Source organism: Eptesicus fuscus, chromosome 8 (genome assembly GCF_027574615.1).
Source record: "Eptesicus fuscus isolate TK198812 chromosome 8, DD_ASM_mEF_20220401, whole genome shotgun sequence".
Taxonomy (NCBI): domain Eukaryota; kingdom Metazoa; phylum Chordata; class Mammalia; order Chiroptera; family Vespertilionidae; genus Eptesicus; species Eptesicus fuscus.
The window spans coordinates 1,961,591-1,977,044 of NC_072480.1; the positions used below are offsets into that span (position 1 = coordinate 1,961,591).

Sequence of the window (15,454 nt, forward strand, 5' to 3'; positions counted from 1 at the left end):
CCAAACAGGGTCATTAAGGTATAAGTAATTCATGCCTGCCTAGTACATCCTATATATTCTAGTATATTAAAAAATGAGAAGTTATGATTATATTTTTTAGCTTTTGAATAACTTTGAACAAAAATAATTTGTTCCTTGAAAGTTTACATTGGAAAAATTTCAGGTAGAACACTTGATTTATTTAAGTTGACTGATTTGGGTCTACAATATTTGAGGTATGCAATTATCTTTTATTTTCTTATTATAACAGAGGAAACCATCAGTATGGACAAAGTAAAATAATGCATAATTCAAAAATTCAATACAGTTGCTTTTAAAATACAATTTATATTAGGTATCTTACATCAGATTTTTCTAGCCATACATTCTTGGATGGAGATTTAAATTAGTTAATAATATTTAATCATTTACCATGGAGCTACTAATAGGGCAAAGGGATTCCTGGAAACCTTAGGAAACATAAATTAGGATGGGGTTAAGTATAATTCTGTTGGCTGCCGATGAATCAGATTTCTGAGAAGGGGTTGGGGTCTTGGAACCAGAGCTGGTCCCTGAATTTAAAAAAGACATGTGAGTTTACTCACTTCCAGGTGCTGTGTAGAAGTTCATTCTGGAAGACAAAGCATGGAATCAGAAGGATATGGCAACAAATATATATGGAGTGGTCTTAGCAAGCAGTTTGCATTAGGGCATGCAGTACAAAGAAGCAAAGGAGTTGTGCAAGACACAGCGTGCATAAGAGCTCTCCATCAGAAATCCAGCAGTCCAGTAAGCAAACAGACAATATACTGGAAGCTTGTTGAAGGTAGAATTCTAGGGGAAGGTGGTAGGATCTCGCCATTGTAAATCCCTGGACCTAGTTGCTAGGGGCAAATACTAAGACAAGGATCACAAATGAGTGGGGAAAGATAGGTTCAGGTATCAAAACTGAGACACAGTCCTAAACCATGTTAGTCACAAGGATGTTGTTGCAAGGGATTCATTGAACCTGCCCTGTCCAGAGTCAGAAAAGAATATAAGGAAGACAACAAAGCCAAGTAAGCTGTTCAGCTGAAGAAATGCTGCTTAAGGCCAGAAGAGGCTGGGAGCAGGGGTTGACAAGGCAAGGAGAGGCTGGAATGACTTTTTGTTTTATTTGTGATTCATGGTTTGTAGCAAATCTATTTATGAAAATATTTAAGGCAACTAAGGCAACACTTAAAATTTTATGTGCAAATAATCAGACCTTGATTAATTAAAATGGAGTTTTAGTACTGGAATCAAAGATAAAACAGACAGAATTTAATCAATTTTTTAACCCTAAGTGACTTAGTTCATTTGCGGTTATTAATTTCCTTATACTTGAAAAATTACTGTACTCTCTTATATTACATAAAATTCTGTAATGGCATGAATAGGGTCTGACTTTTAAAAGTCAACTACAAAAGACCATGTATTCACATATGGTTACTGTGTAGGTAAAAATTATCCAACTTCTCCATTAATCTGCTAATTAACTGTTTACCAGAGTGGGAAGGAAATGGACACAGATATGTAGAGGTGTATTGTATGAGGACTGTGTGAACATCAAACATAGTGATCATGAAACCTGCGCTGTCCAGCAAATCTGACTGTAAGATATAGATGGTGATACTACACAAGGCCTATTGCTTCTCGGGTGAAAGGGCACAGAAAGTTTTGTGTGCATAATATGGTTTGGATTATTTCTATATGCTTAGATTTTCATATGGAAAACTAGAGAATCAAAGAGATAAGTGAAAGGACTTTAACATCTGGAAAACACCTGAAAAAGGACTGAAAAGCACTTGGATTTTCTTATATGATTGCTTTTACATGTACACATTCTATTTTTTAATGGGTGTGTAAGCTATCAATAGGACACAGATTTCCATTTTATTCCACATTTTATATATGTATTTATTTACTTATTTTTAATTATGTTTTTATTGATTTTAGAGAGGAAGGAAGAGGGAGAAAGAGAGAAACATCAACGATGAGAGAGAATCATTGACCAGCTGCCTCCTGCACGCCCCACACTGGGGATCGAGCCCACAACCCGGGCATGTGCCATGATCAGGAATTGAACTGTATCTTCCTGGTTCATAGGTCAACACTCAACCACTAAGCCAATCTGGTGGGCTTATTCCACATTTTAAAAGTATATACATGGACCTTGAGGATATCATGCTAAACAAAATAAGTCAGTCAGAAAAAGCTATGAACCATATGATTTCACCCATATGTGGGATATAAAACTGAAATTCATAAACACAGACAACAGTAAGGTAGTGAAGGGGGTGTGGAGGTAGTAATAGAAGGCCAAATATATGGTGATGAAAAATGACTGACTGTGGGTACAAGTACAGATTATGTATCACAGAAATGTATACTTGAAACCTATATAATCCTTTTAACCAATGTCACCACAATACATTCAAAACAATTATATGTAGGTGTCTTTAATGAGGTCATTTTGAAAGAAATTACCATTTTACTAAAACTTAGCTAAAGAACATATATGCACAACCAACAATATAGTGATAGCCAGAGGGAAGAGGGAACAGGGACTGGGTAGAGGTGGGCAAAGGGAGGGGGAAATGCGGACATCTGTAATAGTGACAATTATAAAAATAAAGTTATAAGAAAAGGACTATTTAGTTTGAATACCATGAAGATAACAGAATAAATTACAATTTTATTATTTTTCTTTTCACATACTATGTGACATCATTTATATGAAGCACTGAGAAAAGCAAAATGAATGAATGAATGAATGAATGAAATATTTAAAGGCATGTTAACTCTGTTCTCTGCATTAAGCATACTTTTCTTTGCAACCACTTGTCAACGATTTTTCAAATTCATAATGTATTGTAATCTAAATTTCTGCACATTATTGATAGAAATGTTTGAACTTACGTTGAAAATGCATTATTCTGCTTTTCGCATCGTATGCCTTTGCAGTTTAAACCTTTTGTTTCTTCATAGTAGAAATATAATTGATTTAGGCCATTAGCAAATGCTAACAACACAAGGCAATATATGAATAGAAACTTCAAAATGTCCAGGAGCATTCTTCCCAAAGATATCTGCAGAGGCCCCAGGTGAGAATTAGCAGTAAACAGTGAGATCAGGCGTAGGGAACTGAAGATGTTTGCAATCGCAAATAAAGCTTCAGCTACCAGAGTAGGATGCCACATGTCCCAAGATTCTCGAGGATTGAGAGCACTGTACTGAAGAAAAGAGAAAACAAAAAGTAAAACAAACGCATACATATGCATATGTCAGGCCAGGATATTTTTTTGAGAAGCTAATGTCCTCCACAACAATGGCAGCAATACTAATCTGAAAAAAAAAAATGTATCCTATATAATAAAAGCCTAATATGCTAAGTGTCCGCTTGCTATAATGTGCACTGACCCCCAGGGGACAGAGAGTCGACCGGTATGTTAGCTTGCTGCTGGGGTCCAACCGATCAGGACTGAACAAGACGGGCCAGACATATCCTGGAGCCCTCCTGTGATCCCTCCCCAGCTGGCCAACCTCCCACATCCCTCCCCAGGCCCGATCGTGCACTGGTGGCGTCCATCTGCCTGGCCTGTGCCCTCTCGCAATCTGGAAGCCATCAGGAGGTGTTGGAGAGCCGGTTTTAGCCTGATCCTGCAGGCCAGGCTGAGGGACCCCACTGGTGTATGAATTTGTACACTGGGCTGGCTTCTAGTTAGTTTATAATTTATAAACTTCAATTAAAGTGCCTTCCTGATCTGTCCTTTTCATTTGTAGTACACATTAATATGTGAATTACATCTCCTTTTGCCTTTCCAATGGAATTTCAAAAAAAATAAGTGTTATATGGCGGGGGGTAAATCTGATTTTACATTGGGAAAATATAGCAATATCATTGTAACAAAGAAAAATCCTATCTAATAAAAGAATAATATGCAAATTGACTGTCACTCCAACACACAAGATGGCTGCCCCCATGTGGTCAAAGATGGCTGCCCCCATGTGGACACAAGATGGCCAGCAGGGGAGGGCAGTTGGGAGGGACCAGGCCTGCAAGGAAGGGTAGTTGTGGGTGATCAAGCCTGCAGGGGAGGGCAGTTAGGGGTGACCAGGCTGGCAGAGGAGGGAAGTTGGGGGCAACCGGGCCTGCAGGGAAGGGCAGTTGGGGGGGACCCAAGCCTGCAAGGGAGGGCAGTTAAGGGCAATCAGGCTGGCAGGGGGACAGTTAGGCATCAATCAGGCTGGCAGGGGAGTGGTTAGGGGGTGATCAGGCTGGCAGGCAGAAGCAGTTAGGGGCAATCAGGAAGGCAGGCAGGTGAGCAGTTGGGAGCCAGCAGTCCTGGATTGTGAGGGGGGTGTCTCAGATTGGAGAGGGTGCAGACTGGGCTGAGGGACACCCCTCCCCCCGTGCATGAATTTCATGCATCGGGCATCTAGTACATTATAAATGAAAGGCACTAAATTTTTAACAAAATAACAATAACTTTACTTACCATATTTGAAATACTTGGCTATTATAGAGAAATGCATGTATGATACAAATTACATATAAATGAGTGGAAGTAGTGGTCTTGTTGCCTTGGAAATAGTAATGGCCAATATGCGCATAACAGTTAGTACTTTGTATTTGTTATATCCTAAACTAGAGCCCTGGTACACAAAATTTGTACGTGTGTGTGTGTGTGTGTGTGTGTGTGTGTGTGTGTGTCCCTCAGCCCAGCCTGCACCCTCTCCAATCTGGGATCCCTCTCACAATCCAGGACTGCTGGCTCCCAACCAATCACCTGCCTGGCTGCCTAATTGCTCCTAACCACTTCTGCCTGCCAGCCTGATCACCCCCTAACCACTCCCCTACTAGCCTGATAGACACTGAACTGCTCCCCTGCCAGCCCGATTGCCCCTAACTGCCCTCCCCTGCCAGCTCGGTCGCCCCTAATTAGCCCAGTCATCCCTAACTGCCCTCCCCTGCAGGCCTGGTCAAACTGTCCTCCCCTGCCTGCCTGGTCCCCCCCAACTGCTCTCTCCTGCAGGCCTGGTCCCTCCCAATTGCCCTCCTTGCTGGCCTGGTCTCCCCCTACAGCCCTCCCTTGCTGGCCATCTTGTGGTGGCCATCTTGTGTCCACATGGGGGCAGCCATCTTTGACCACATGGGGGCAGCCATTTTGTGTTTTGGAGTGACTGTCAATTTGCATATTACTCTTTTATTAGATAGGATGTAGATAAAATCTAGAAATCATCCTGGATATCAATGAATTACTATTTTAAAAATATTTAATGTGTTGATAATGTGATATTTATCTTAACATTCCTTAATTATATAACATGTGTTTTGAGAAAAATATTTGGTAGGTTAAACTTTGACCAACAATTATTTTGTGTTAAATAAATGTCAGCTTTGGATTATCTTCATACTAGTATTAAGCTATTTAAAGAGCACAATATAATTTGTTCTTTGTAGTATTAAAGTAAATTTGCTGTGTGTTTTTTTAAAGGGAGGACAAATGCACTCTTTGAAATATTCCATTATGAAAACTATAATTATACATGTATAGGAAGTGAATAATAAATTGAATTTTCTTTTTCATATATATCACTAAAAAATATGTCTAGACAACTGTATATTTTTCCTGTCAGAACAAACTTTCTGCATGTGTATTAGTCCAATCAGAATATTTTCCTTCTCTTTATATTTTATTTTATACCAATGACTTTACAAATGTTAATTCTCCTAAAAATAATAGATAGTATTTTTTTAATCTCCCTGAGGAAAAAACACATCACAAGAAACTGATTTTGTTCAACATACTCTTGCTTGGGTGACAATTTAAAACAATCAAGTTTGCCACAGTGCCTGTATCAATCTGCATTTCCATCAATAGTGCACTAGGGTTCCTTTTTGTCCATATCCTTGCCAACACTGGTTGATTGTTGATTCATTGATGATAGTATTTTTCTCAAAAAATTAAAATTGGAACTGCCATATGATCCAGTGATTCCACTTCTGGGAATATATTCAAAGAAACCTGAAACACTGATTTGAAAGAATATATACAGCCCTAAATTCAATGCAGAATTATTTCTAATAGCCAAAATTTGGAAGCAGCCCAAGTGCCCATCTATATACATAAAACCCTAATATGGAAATAGACCAAACAGCAGAGCAACCGGACAACCAGTTGCTATGATGTGCACTGACCACCAGAGGGCGTGAAAGAACATGGCAGGCATTGACCACAGCATGATGGTGGAACAGGTGAATGAGGGTGCCAGACAAAGGTGGGGTGCCTGTCGCTGTTATCGGGGTGAATCTCTGGTGGTTATTAAAATTCCTTGCTCCTGAAGGGCAATCGGGGCCAGCAGCTGCCTCTTGCACCCGCTGCCAGCGATGGCCCCACTTACACCCAATGCTAGTGCCAGAGCCACTGCTTGTACCTGCTGCCAGCAACCAGTGCCAGTCCTGATTGATTGAGAGGGTGCAAGTGGCGGCTGCTGGCCCTGATCACCCCTGAGGGCTTCTCCACCTCTCCCTGCTCCTGAGGGGCAATCGGGGCAGTAGCTGCCACTCACACCCGCTGCTGGCACCGGCCCCAATCACTCCACACTGTCAGCAGGTACAAGTGGGGCTGGCACCATCAGCACATGGGAGCGATGACGGTGGGAGCAGGGCTGCCAGCATAATGGGGACCAGGGGCCGTGGCAGGAGGGCCTGGGTGGGGTTACAGAGGATGGGCTGAGACCTGTCCCTGTGCCCACTGCAGCCTTGTGGCCCACAGTTCCTTTCAAGGTGCATGAATTCATGCACTGGGCCCCTAGTTAATAGATAAGTAGATAAAAACACTGTGGTACATTACAGTGGAATACTATTCAACAATCACTTGGTCATAAAAAAGAAGGAACTCTTACCATTTGTAACAATGTGGATGGATCTGGAGAGTATTATGCTAGGTGAAATAAGCCAATCAGAGAAAGACAAGTATCATATGATTTCACTTATATGTGGAATCTAATGAAAAAAGTAAACTAACAAAACAGAAACAGACTTATAGATACAATGAACAAACTGGAAGCTGTCAAAGGGGAAGGTGGCTGTTATAGGGGAGGGGAACATAGTAGAATTAGAGTTATTTAATAGCTACTCACTGTAAAGAAGAGATTTTCTTACAGACTCTGGGAAACTGAAGGACATATTACAAGAAGGAGACTAGGCCCTGGAGATAAGGCAGCCAGGAGCCCAGTTAACAGACAGAATCTATCTGAAGAGAGACAGTATTCTGGACTAATCTTTGCAGTGTTCCAGGGATAATCTTTACAAGGACAATAAAAAAAGGTAGGAGAAGAGAAAATGGCAGCTGAATAGTCAGACCTGTCAGGCACCTCCTTCCAGGTCTGGACTGGGAATGCAACTAAATTGGAGAACATTCATCTGGAATTTCCAACTGTGGTCTGGTTGAGGAATTGACTTCTAACAAGGAAGACCAGAAGACACCTGGAGACCAGTATGAAGGGCGAGATCAGGAGAGGTGGGGAGCCCGGAGTGGAAGAATCTGAGCTATAGGGAGAACTGTTCTGGGAGCACAGGCAGGGCTCATACACTCACCAAAGGCTACAGTGGTGGCAGCAACCAAACAGGCAGTGCTTCCTGACCAACAGTAGCAGGGTGACCTGCAGCACCTGTATCATCCAAGCAGCTGTGAAAGGTAGCAGGACTGCTAGTGGCAGCCAAGTCTAGACCCAGCAGACCAGTGCCAGTGGGGGAGAGAGCCACAGTTTGAATTGCCTTTTTTTGTTTTATCTCTAAACCCAGAGCACAAGAGTTTTCAGTTACAACTACACACCCCAAATATTGGCACAGGGAGGGAGGCTGAGGACTTCAGGTGCTTGAGGACAGGCAAGGGTGGGAAGCAGGGCAGGGAGACTTGGAAAAGCAGTAGCCAGGAATCCTGCATTGGGTCGTTTATACGCTTCCAAACCAAAATGGTCATTTTCCTTGGGAGAAGCTATCTACACCAAACATCCAGAGGGCAGGTAAAGGAAAAAAAAAACACACAAAAAAAACCTGCCCTAGGTGTTACAGCCTGCCACACCCTGCATTTGGAGCTTTACTGAGGAAACAAAGGTAGAGGCCAAGCTTACAGATATGAACAGTCTCAAGGATCCCTAAGTGACCAGAGTGGAGGAGGGGCAATCTGACCTACTATTCTAGGTACCAGACTGATAAAAACTCGAGTACCAGCTGACTCCATTTGTCTCCACACAGTGACCTCTGGGGAAGAAAAAGTCACACAAGTACAATAGGCACAGAGAGTCCAGATCTAGATGAACCCAAAAAGACCTACACCAAGACACATCGTAATTAAATTGGCAAACATTAAAGACCAAGAAAGAATCTTAAAGACTGCAAAAGAGAGGTAGAATGTTACCCACAAAGGATCTCCCACTAGACTATCAATGGATTTCTCAACAGAAACACATCAGAACAGAAGTATACAAAGTGATGATAAGCAATGGAATGAATAAAAGAATACTCTATCCAAAAAGGCTATCATTGCCGAAACCGGTTTGGCTCAGTGGATGGAGCGTTGGCCTGTGGACTCAAGGGTCCCAGGTTCGATTCCGGTCAAGGGCATGTACCTTGGTTGCGGGCACATCCCCAGTGGGGGGTGTGCAGGAGGCAGCTGATCGATGTTTCTCTCTCATCGATGTTTCTAACTCTCTATCCCTCTCTCTTCCTCTCTGTAAAAAAATCAATAAAAATAAAAAATAAAAAATAAATAAAAAAAGGCTATCATTCAAAACTGAAGATGAAATTAACAGCTTTGCAGGAGCAAAATAAAGTTCAAGGGAGTTTAATACCAATAAACCAGCAATACAAGAAATCCTGAAGGGAATGTTGTAAAAAGAAAAAATAGAGAATAAGGAACACAGGCATAAAGAGTAAAAATGGCTACAAACAAGTACCTATCAATAATATTGTTAAATGTTAATGGACTAAATGCTCCAATCAAAAGACATAGAGTGGCTGAATGGATAAGAAATAAATATATGCTGGTAAAGATATATGTACCCAATACAGGAGTATCCAAATATATATTTTAAAATCTTCTGGTGGTATAGAAAATGGCAGCTGAATAGGCATCAATGTCATGCACATCCTTCTAGGGCCAGGCCAGAAAAACAACTAAATCAGAGAACATTAACCCTGAGTTAACAAATTAGACACAGCTGAGGAGACAATTTTCAATAAGGAAGGGCAGAGGATGCCTAGAGAATGCTTCTTGCCAGCCATAACCACCACTATGCCCTGGCAGTGAGTGGTGAAGTACCTCCTGGCAGGCTCCCAGATGTCTGTAAGGAGTGAATGTTGCCAGAGTGAGCTCCCACACCAGGCCTCTTCACCAGCCCACTGGGACCCAGAATCCTAGGATCCGGCTCCAAGACCCTGCAGTGAGTGCAAGCCAGGGGAAACCCTGTGCCTCACCCCTTCCCCAGACTGCAGAACCATGCTGCTAACCTGACCCAAAGCCACCCAGAACCCACTCAACCCTGAGCTCTGGGACCTGCTGCCAGGGTAAACCAGAGCAACCAAGACCACACCTCACTCCAGGCCACAGGAGAGTGCAGAATGTGCAACCCATAGCAACCTGTGCCTGCTCCACCATGGCCCCCTGGACAATCTTGCTGGAGCCATCCAGAGCAACCCAAAGGTTACCTGACTCCAATGGACAGGAGAGCATGGACTGAGCAACCCAAGGCAACTGACCTCAGCTCCACATGAGGAGGAGCAAACTGGATACACATCTCACTCCAGGCTACAAGAAAGTGAGGATTGTGCAACCCATAGCAACCCACGCCAACTCAACCCTGACCCCAGGTTCTTGCTGCAGGGGCAACCTGGAGTTAACCCAGTGCATGCCCCACTCAGGCCACAGGGGATCTCTGACTGTGCAACCCAAAGCAACCTGTATCCACTTCTCTCTGGTCCCTGGAACAGTCCTGCAGGGGCTACCCAGAGCACCCCAACACATGACTCACTCTGGGCATAGAAGAGCACTGCTGGGGTGACCCGGAGAAAGCCAGTGTGCCCAGCCAGGTGACACAGGACACCACTGTAAGTGCACTGCCAGAGGGACCTATGGTGTGAGCCAGCCACAGGTCCTGGGGCCACAAAACAAATGGCATGGCAGAAGGCTCTGGGTCCTCACAGGAATTCACAAACCAGAGGAAGTGTGCAAGTGCTCCCACCACCCTGAGCATCTGAAGCAGACAATTGAGAAACCAGATCCATGAAAGAAGGGGACACAACTCAGAGAAGAGAATATAAAGGTGTGAGACTCAACACAGACCCAGCCTCTGGGCTAACGATTTCCAGACCATTGCCCTGATAGGGTCTTCAACTTCTCAAACCCCAAACAGGTTGCCAAGGGCCAGAAAGAGACAGCAAAAATGGGGGGACAAAGAACCCCACAAGGAAAGAAAAAGAGGAATGATCAGAAAAGGCACTAAATGAAACGGAGGCAAGCAATATGTAAAATAATAATAATAATTCAGAGTAAGGGTCATACAATTCCACCAGATGGATGAGAAAATTAACAAATTATGTAAGAATCAAGAGAAAATAAAAAATTATATAGCTACAATACAAAACATGATGAAAGGTTTCAATAGTAGACTAGGAGAAGTGGAGGACTGAATTAGTTAGTTAGAAGACAGGACAGCAAAACACACCCAATCTGAACAGCAATTGGAGAAAAAAAATTAGAAAGCAGGAGGAGAGCCTCAGGGAGATTTGGGACAACATGAAACAAATTAACATATGTACTAAATGGGTGCCAGAAGGACAAGAAGAGGAGCAAGGATTAGAAAACCTTTTTGAATAAATAATGACAGAAAACTTCCCTGATTTGGGGAATAAAGTCACATAAGCACAGAGAGTCCCAAACAAGAAGAAACCAAAAAGACCCACACTAAGACACATCATAATTACAATGGTAAACATTAATGACAAAGAGAGAATCTTCAAGACTGCAAGGGAGAAGCAGAGTGGTACCTTCAAACCATCTCCCAGTTGACTATCAACTGATTTCTCAACAGAAACACATCAGGCCAGAAGGGAATGGAATGAAATATACAAAGTGATGCCAAGCAAAGGACTGAATCCAAGAACACTCTATCCAGCAATGCTATCATTGAAAACTGAAGGGAAAATCAGGAGCTTCACAGACAAAAAAAGGCTAAGGCAGGTTATCACTACAAAGCCAGCAATGCAGGAAATGCTAAAGGGACAGCTGTAAAAAGAAAAAAAAAATAGAAAGGGAATAAGGGACACAGGCATCTATACTAATAAAAGGGTAATATGTTAATTAGACCAGATAGGCCAGACATCGTCTGGATGTCATTCTGGACATCCTTCCTGACAAAGCTGGGGGTGTGGCCTGCCTGCAAACCACCTACAGTCCCTCACCCAGACTGGCCCCACCCCCTACCTGGAGCCCTAACCCAGGTCAGGGGTATGGCCAGCCTGCAAAACCATGGCTTCCCCCCAAAAGAAAAACAAAACAAAAAAAACATGGCTTCCCCTTGTCCAGGCTGGCCCCATCCCCAAGTGGGAACCTCAACCCAATTGGGGGCATGGCAAGCCTGCAACACCCCACCGGCCCCTTGCCATGGCCAGCCCCATGCCCCCAGCTGGGATTGCCCACCCCAATCTGGGGCCCTCTTCAGGGCAGTACAGCATGCCTACACCCATGCACCAGGACTCTATCCTATACACTAAAAAAGTAATATGAAAGTTGACCCTAACAGCAGAATAACCAGAATGACCACTGGACCAGTCACTATGAGGCAAACTGACCACCTCTTGGTCCCTTTCCCCAGTCGGCAGACTCTAATCGCCTAATGGCCTCCCATGGCAGTGGTGGGGCCAGTGAGTAGGCAGGAACAGCTGACCTTTCAGTCCCGTGCCCTGGCTGACAGGCACCAATCACCAGTTGGCTAATGGGGTAGGTGGCAGCAGGGAGCATGTCCAGCTGAGGGCAGCTGGGGAAGGTGGCTCTGATCCCAGGCCAGGCCTAGGGACTGTACCATGAACAAATTTCATGCACCGGGTCTCTGGTAGAATATAAATGGCAATAAACACATACCTATCAATAATAACCTTAAACATAAATAGACTAAATGCTCCATCAAAAGACATAGAGTGGAGACAACCAAGATGGCTGCATAGGTAAACACCTGAACTTGCTGCTGCACACAACCATATAAAAACTACAACTAAAAGACAAAACGAATATCATCCAGAACCACGGGAAGGCAGGCTGAGAGGAAATTCTACAACTAGAAAGAAAGAGAAAAGTGTATTGAGTTTGGTAGGAGGTGCGGAGGTATGGAAGTGTGGAGGTACGGAAGCATGCATGATAGGAGCTGGCAACTGGGTACACTGTTGTCTTTTTCAATTGGGAGGGAGATACAAGCTCATGACTGCTCTGAACTCCAGTTCCAGGCGAGACTCTGGGGACCCAGACTCATACGTAGAGAAACTGGACTGTCTGGCTTTGGGCCAGAACATGAGGGAAGATTTCTCTCAGAGGTGGTTGCAGCAATCATTGTTCCTGCATGGTGTGGTGGGACACAGAGACCCGGGGGCCGCTTCAGGGCAGGGCTGATGGGCAGCCATTGCTGTTTGATCCATCCTGGTGATTCCCTGAGACTCCACCCCATCAATTGACAACCCCACCCAAGCTGTGCACAGAGGCTTTTGCATATGAATGGACTGGCCTTTTGCAATCTAAAACTTAACAAACTGCAACTGGGTCAGAGAGCTCCAAAGCTTCTAAAAGAAGGCCTAAGGCCTGGCAGCAGCAGCCTGCATTGATTCACAGCTGGGCCTCAACTGTGCACTTCCAAACCCCAAACAAAGAGGAGGAATCTGCAGATCTCTCTGTAGCTCCTGCTGGGTGGCCTCAGGCAGTGGCTGACTTTGCCCTGCCTTGGAGATCCAAGAGCCAGTTTACCCAGTTGTCAGAGTGAGACCATCCAGATTGCAACTCTTCACATCCATAAGAGACACATGCAAAGGGCAGACTCAGTGAGTGCCAAAGCCCCACTGAAGCAAGTCCTGCCCCATAAGGGTGTCTCCAGCACAGAAGTACTACCATTGTAGACACAACTGGTCCTCACAGCCAATTGGCCTGGAGGTCAATTACTCCCAGTGATACCAACAGCAATCAAGGCTTAACTAAAACAAGACTGTGCACACAGGCCACAAAGGGGTGTACCAAGCGTGTCCACCTCGGGTAATTAGGGAGGCTGAGTCACTAGGCCCTATAGGACACCTAGCACAAAAAAACCACTCTATCAACACAGGGAAGCAGCCAAAACACGGAGACAAAGAAACAGGTCACAAATGAAAGAAATGGAGGAAAGCAAACTACTGGATATAGAGTTCAAAACCATGGTTATAAGATTACTCAAGAATCTTCTAGAAAAGTCTGAGAAATTTAGTGGGATCCTCAAGGATATGAAAAAGAACCAATTGAAATTAAGCATACACTGACTGAAATAAAGAATAATATACAGAGATCCAACAGCAGACTCGAGGATCCCAAGAATCAAGTCAAATATTTGAAATACAAAGAAACAAAAAACACCCAACAGGAAAAGCAAAAAGAAAAAAGAATAAAAAAATATGAAGATAGTGTAAGGAGCCTCTGGGACAACTTCAAGTGTACCAACATCCGAATTATGGGGGTATCAGAAGAAGAGAGAGAGCAAGATATTGAAAACCTATTTAAAGAATTAATGACAGAAAACTTTCCCAACCTGGTGAAATAAATTGACCTATGAGTCCAGGAAGTGCAAAGAACCCCAAACAAAAGGAATCCAAAGAGGACCACACCAAGACACATCATAATTAAAATGCCAAGGGCAACAGACAATGAGAGAATATTAAAAGCAGCAAGAGAAAAAGTTAGTTACCTACAAGGAAGTATTCATATGACTGTCAGCTGATTTCTCAACAGAAACTATGCAGGCCAGAAGGGAGTGGCAAGAAATATTCAAAGTGATGAATAGCAAGAACCTACAACGAAGATTACTCTACCCAGCAAAGCTATCATTTAGAATTGAAGGTCAGCTAAAGAACTTCACAGATAAGAAAAAGCTGAAGGAATTCATCACCGCCAAAACAGTATTATATGAAATGCTGAATGGTATTCTTTAAAAAGAGGAAGAAGGAGAAAAAGGTAAAGATAAAAATTATGAACAACAAAGTGACAACAAATGCATATCTATCAACAAGTGAATCTAAAAATCAAGTGAATAAAAAATCTGATGAACAGAATAAACTAGTGAATATAATAGAATCAGGGGCATAGAAAGGGAGTGGACTGATAATTCTCGGGGGAAGGGGGTGTGGGGGGTGTGGGAAGAGACTGGACAAAAATCGTATACCTATGGATGAGGACAGTGGGGGGGGGGTAAGGGCAGGGGATGGGGTGGGAACCGGGTGGAGGGGAGCTATGGGGGGGAATAAAAAGGAACAACTGTAATAATCTGAACAATAAAAATGCACTCTTTCTGGCAGTAGAAATAATGAATTCACTCATCCTGGATACATGCCCACAGATGACTCAATGATGTGGCTTTAGTGCCAGGGCCCTTCAGAGTGCTTCAGTGCGCCATGCTGGCAAATGCACTACAGGTGCCCCTGTGAGCCGCCACTCAGAGCGTGAGCTGATCCACCACAGGTGCAGAAGCAAAAACTGAGTCTTCCCACCCCACAGCTGCAGAACTCTGGACACTACAGTTGCATGCTTTTACAGATCGCAGGCCTCCTAAGCCCACCGCTCCACAGGCAGCCTTGGGTGCCTCTGTGAGCCTCCACTGGGCACGCACTTATACAAACAGAGGTGCACTGCTGGGCTGTAGAAACGCTGAATTCCCTCTTCTGGGATATCTGCCCACAGAAACTGCAATCTTGTGGCTTCAGAGCCAAGGCCCTTCAGAGTGTGTCAGTATACCCTGCTGGAAAATGCACCATGGGTGCCCCTGTGATCCGCCACTGGGGTCACATGTATACAACCATAGGAGCAACAGCAAAAGCTGATTCTGCCAACACCACAACTACAGAACTCTGGACATCACAGTCACGCCTTTCCAGAGCACAGGCCTCCTGAGCTCCATCACCACAACAGATGGTTCCTGGGTGCCACTGTGAGTCCCTGCTGGGCACAGGCGATTTCAACCAAGGGCGCAAGATAGGAAAAATTGGAACACCACACTCCAAGGCTGCTGACTTCTAGACACCACAGTTGCACCTTTCCAGCTCACAGGCCTACATCAAGAGAACCCAAATAGCTCAAGTAGGAAGCTATGATATATTACTAAGCCCAGGAGACTTGAGAGATCACACCAGTAGCAACATCACCAAAAAATCATGGGTAGCAAAGCA

General features: G+C 43.8%; 1 protein-coding gene across 2 annotated transcripts in view; it reads right to left on the reverse strand.

The window, feature by feature from the left end:
• The window catches only part of TRPC4 (transient receptor potential cation channel subfamily C member 4), a 370,139-nt gene that overhangs the window by 31,617 nt on the left and 323,068 nt on the right, over window positions 1–15,454 (reverse strand). For both annotated transcript variants that reach the window (XM_054720360.1, XM_008159223.3), the window contains one exon: window positions 2,920–3,233. In XM_054720360.1, the coding sequence (XP_054576335.1) occupies window positions 2,920–3,233 (314 nt within the window). The remainder of the gene's footprint in view (window positions 1–2,919; window positions 3,234–15,454) is intronic.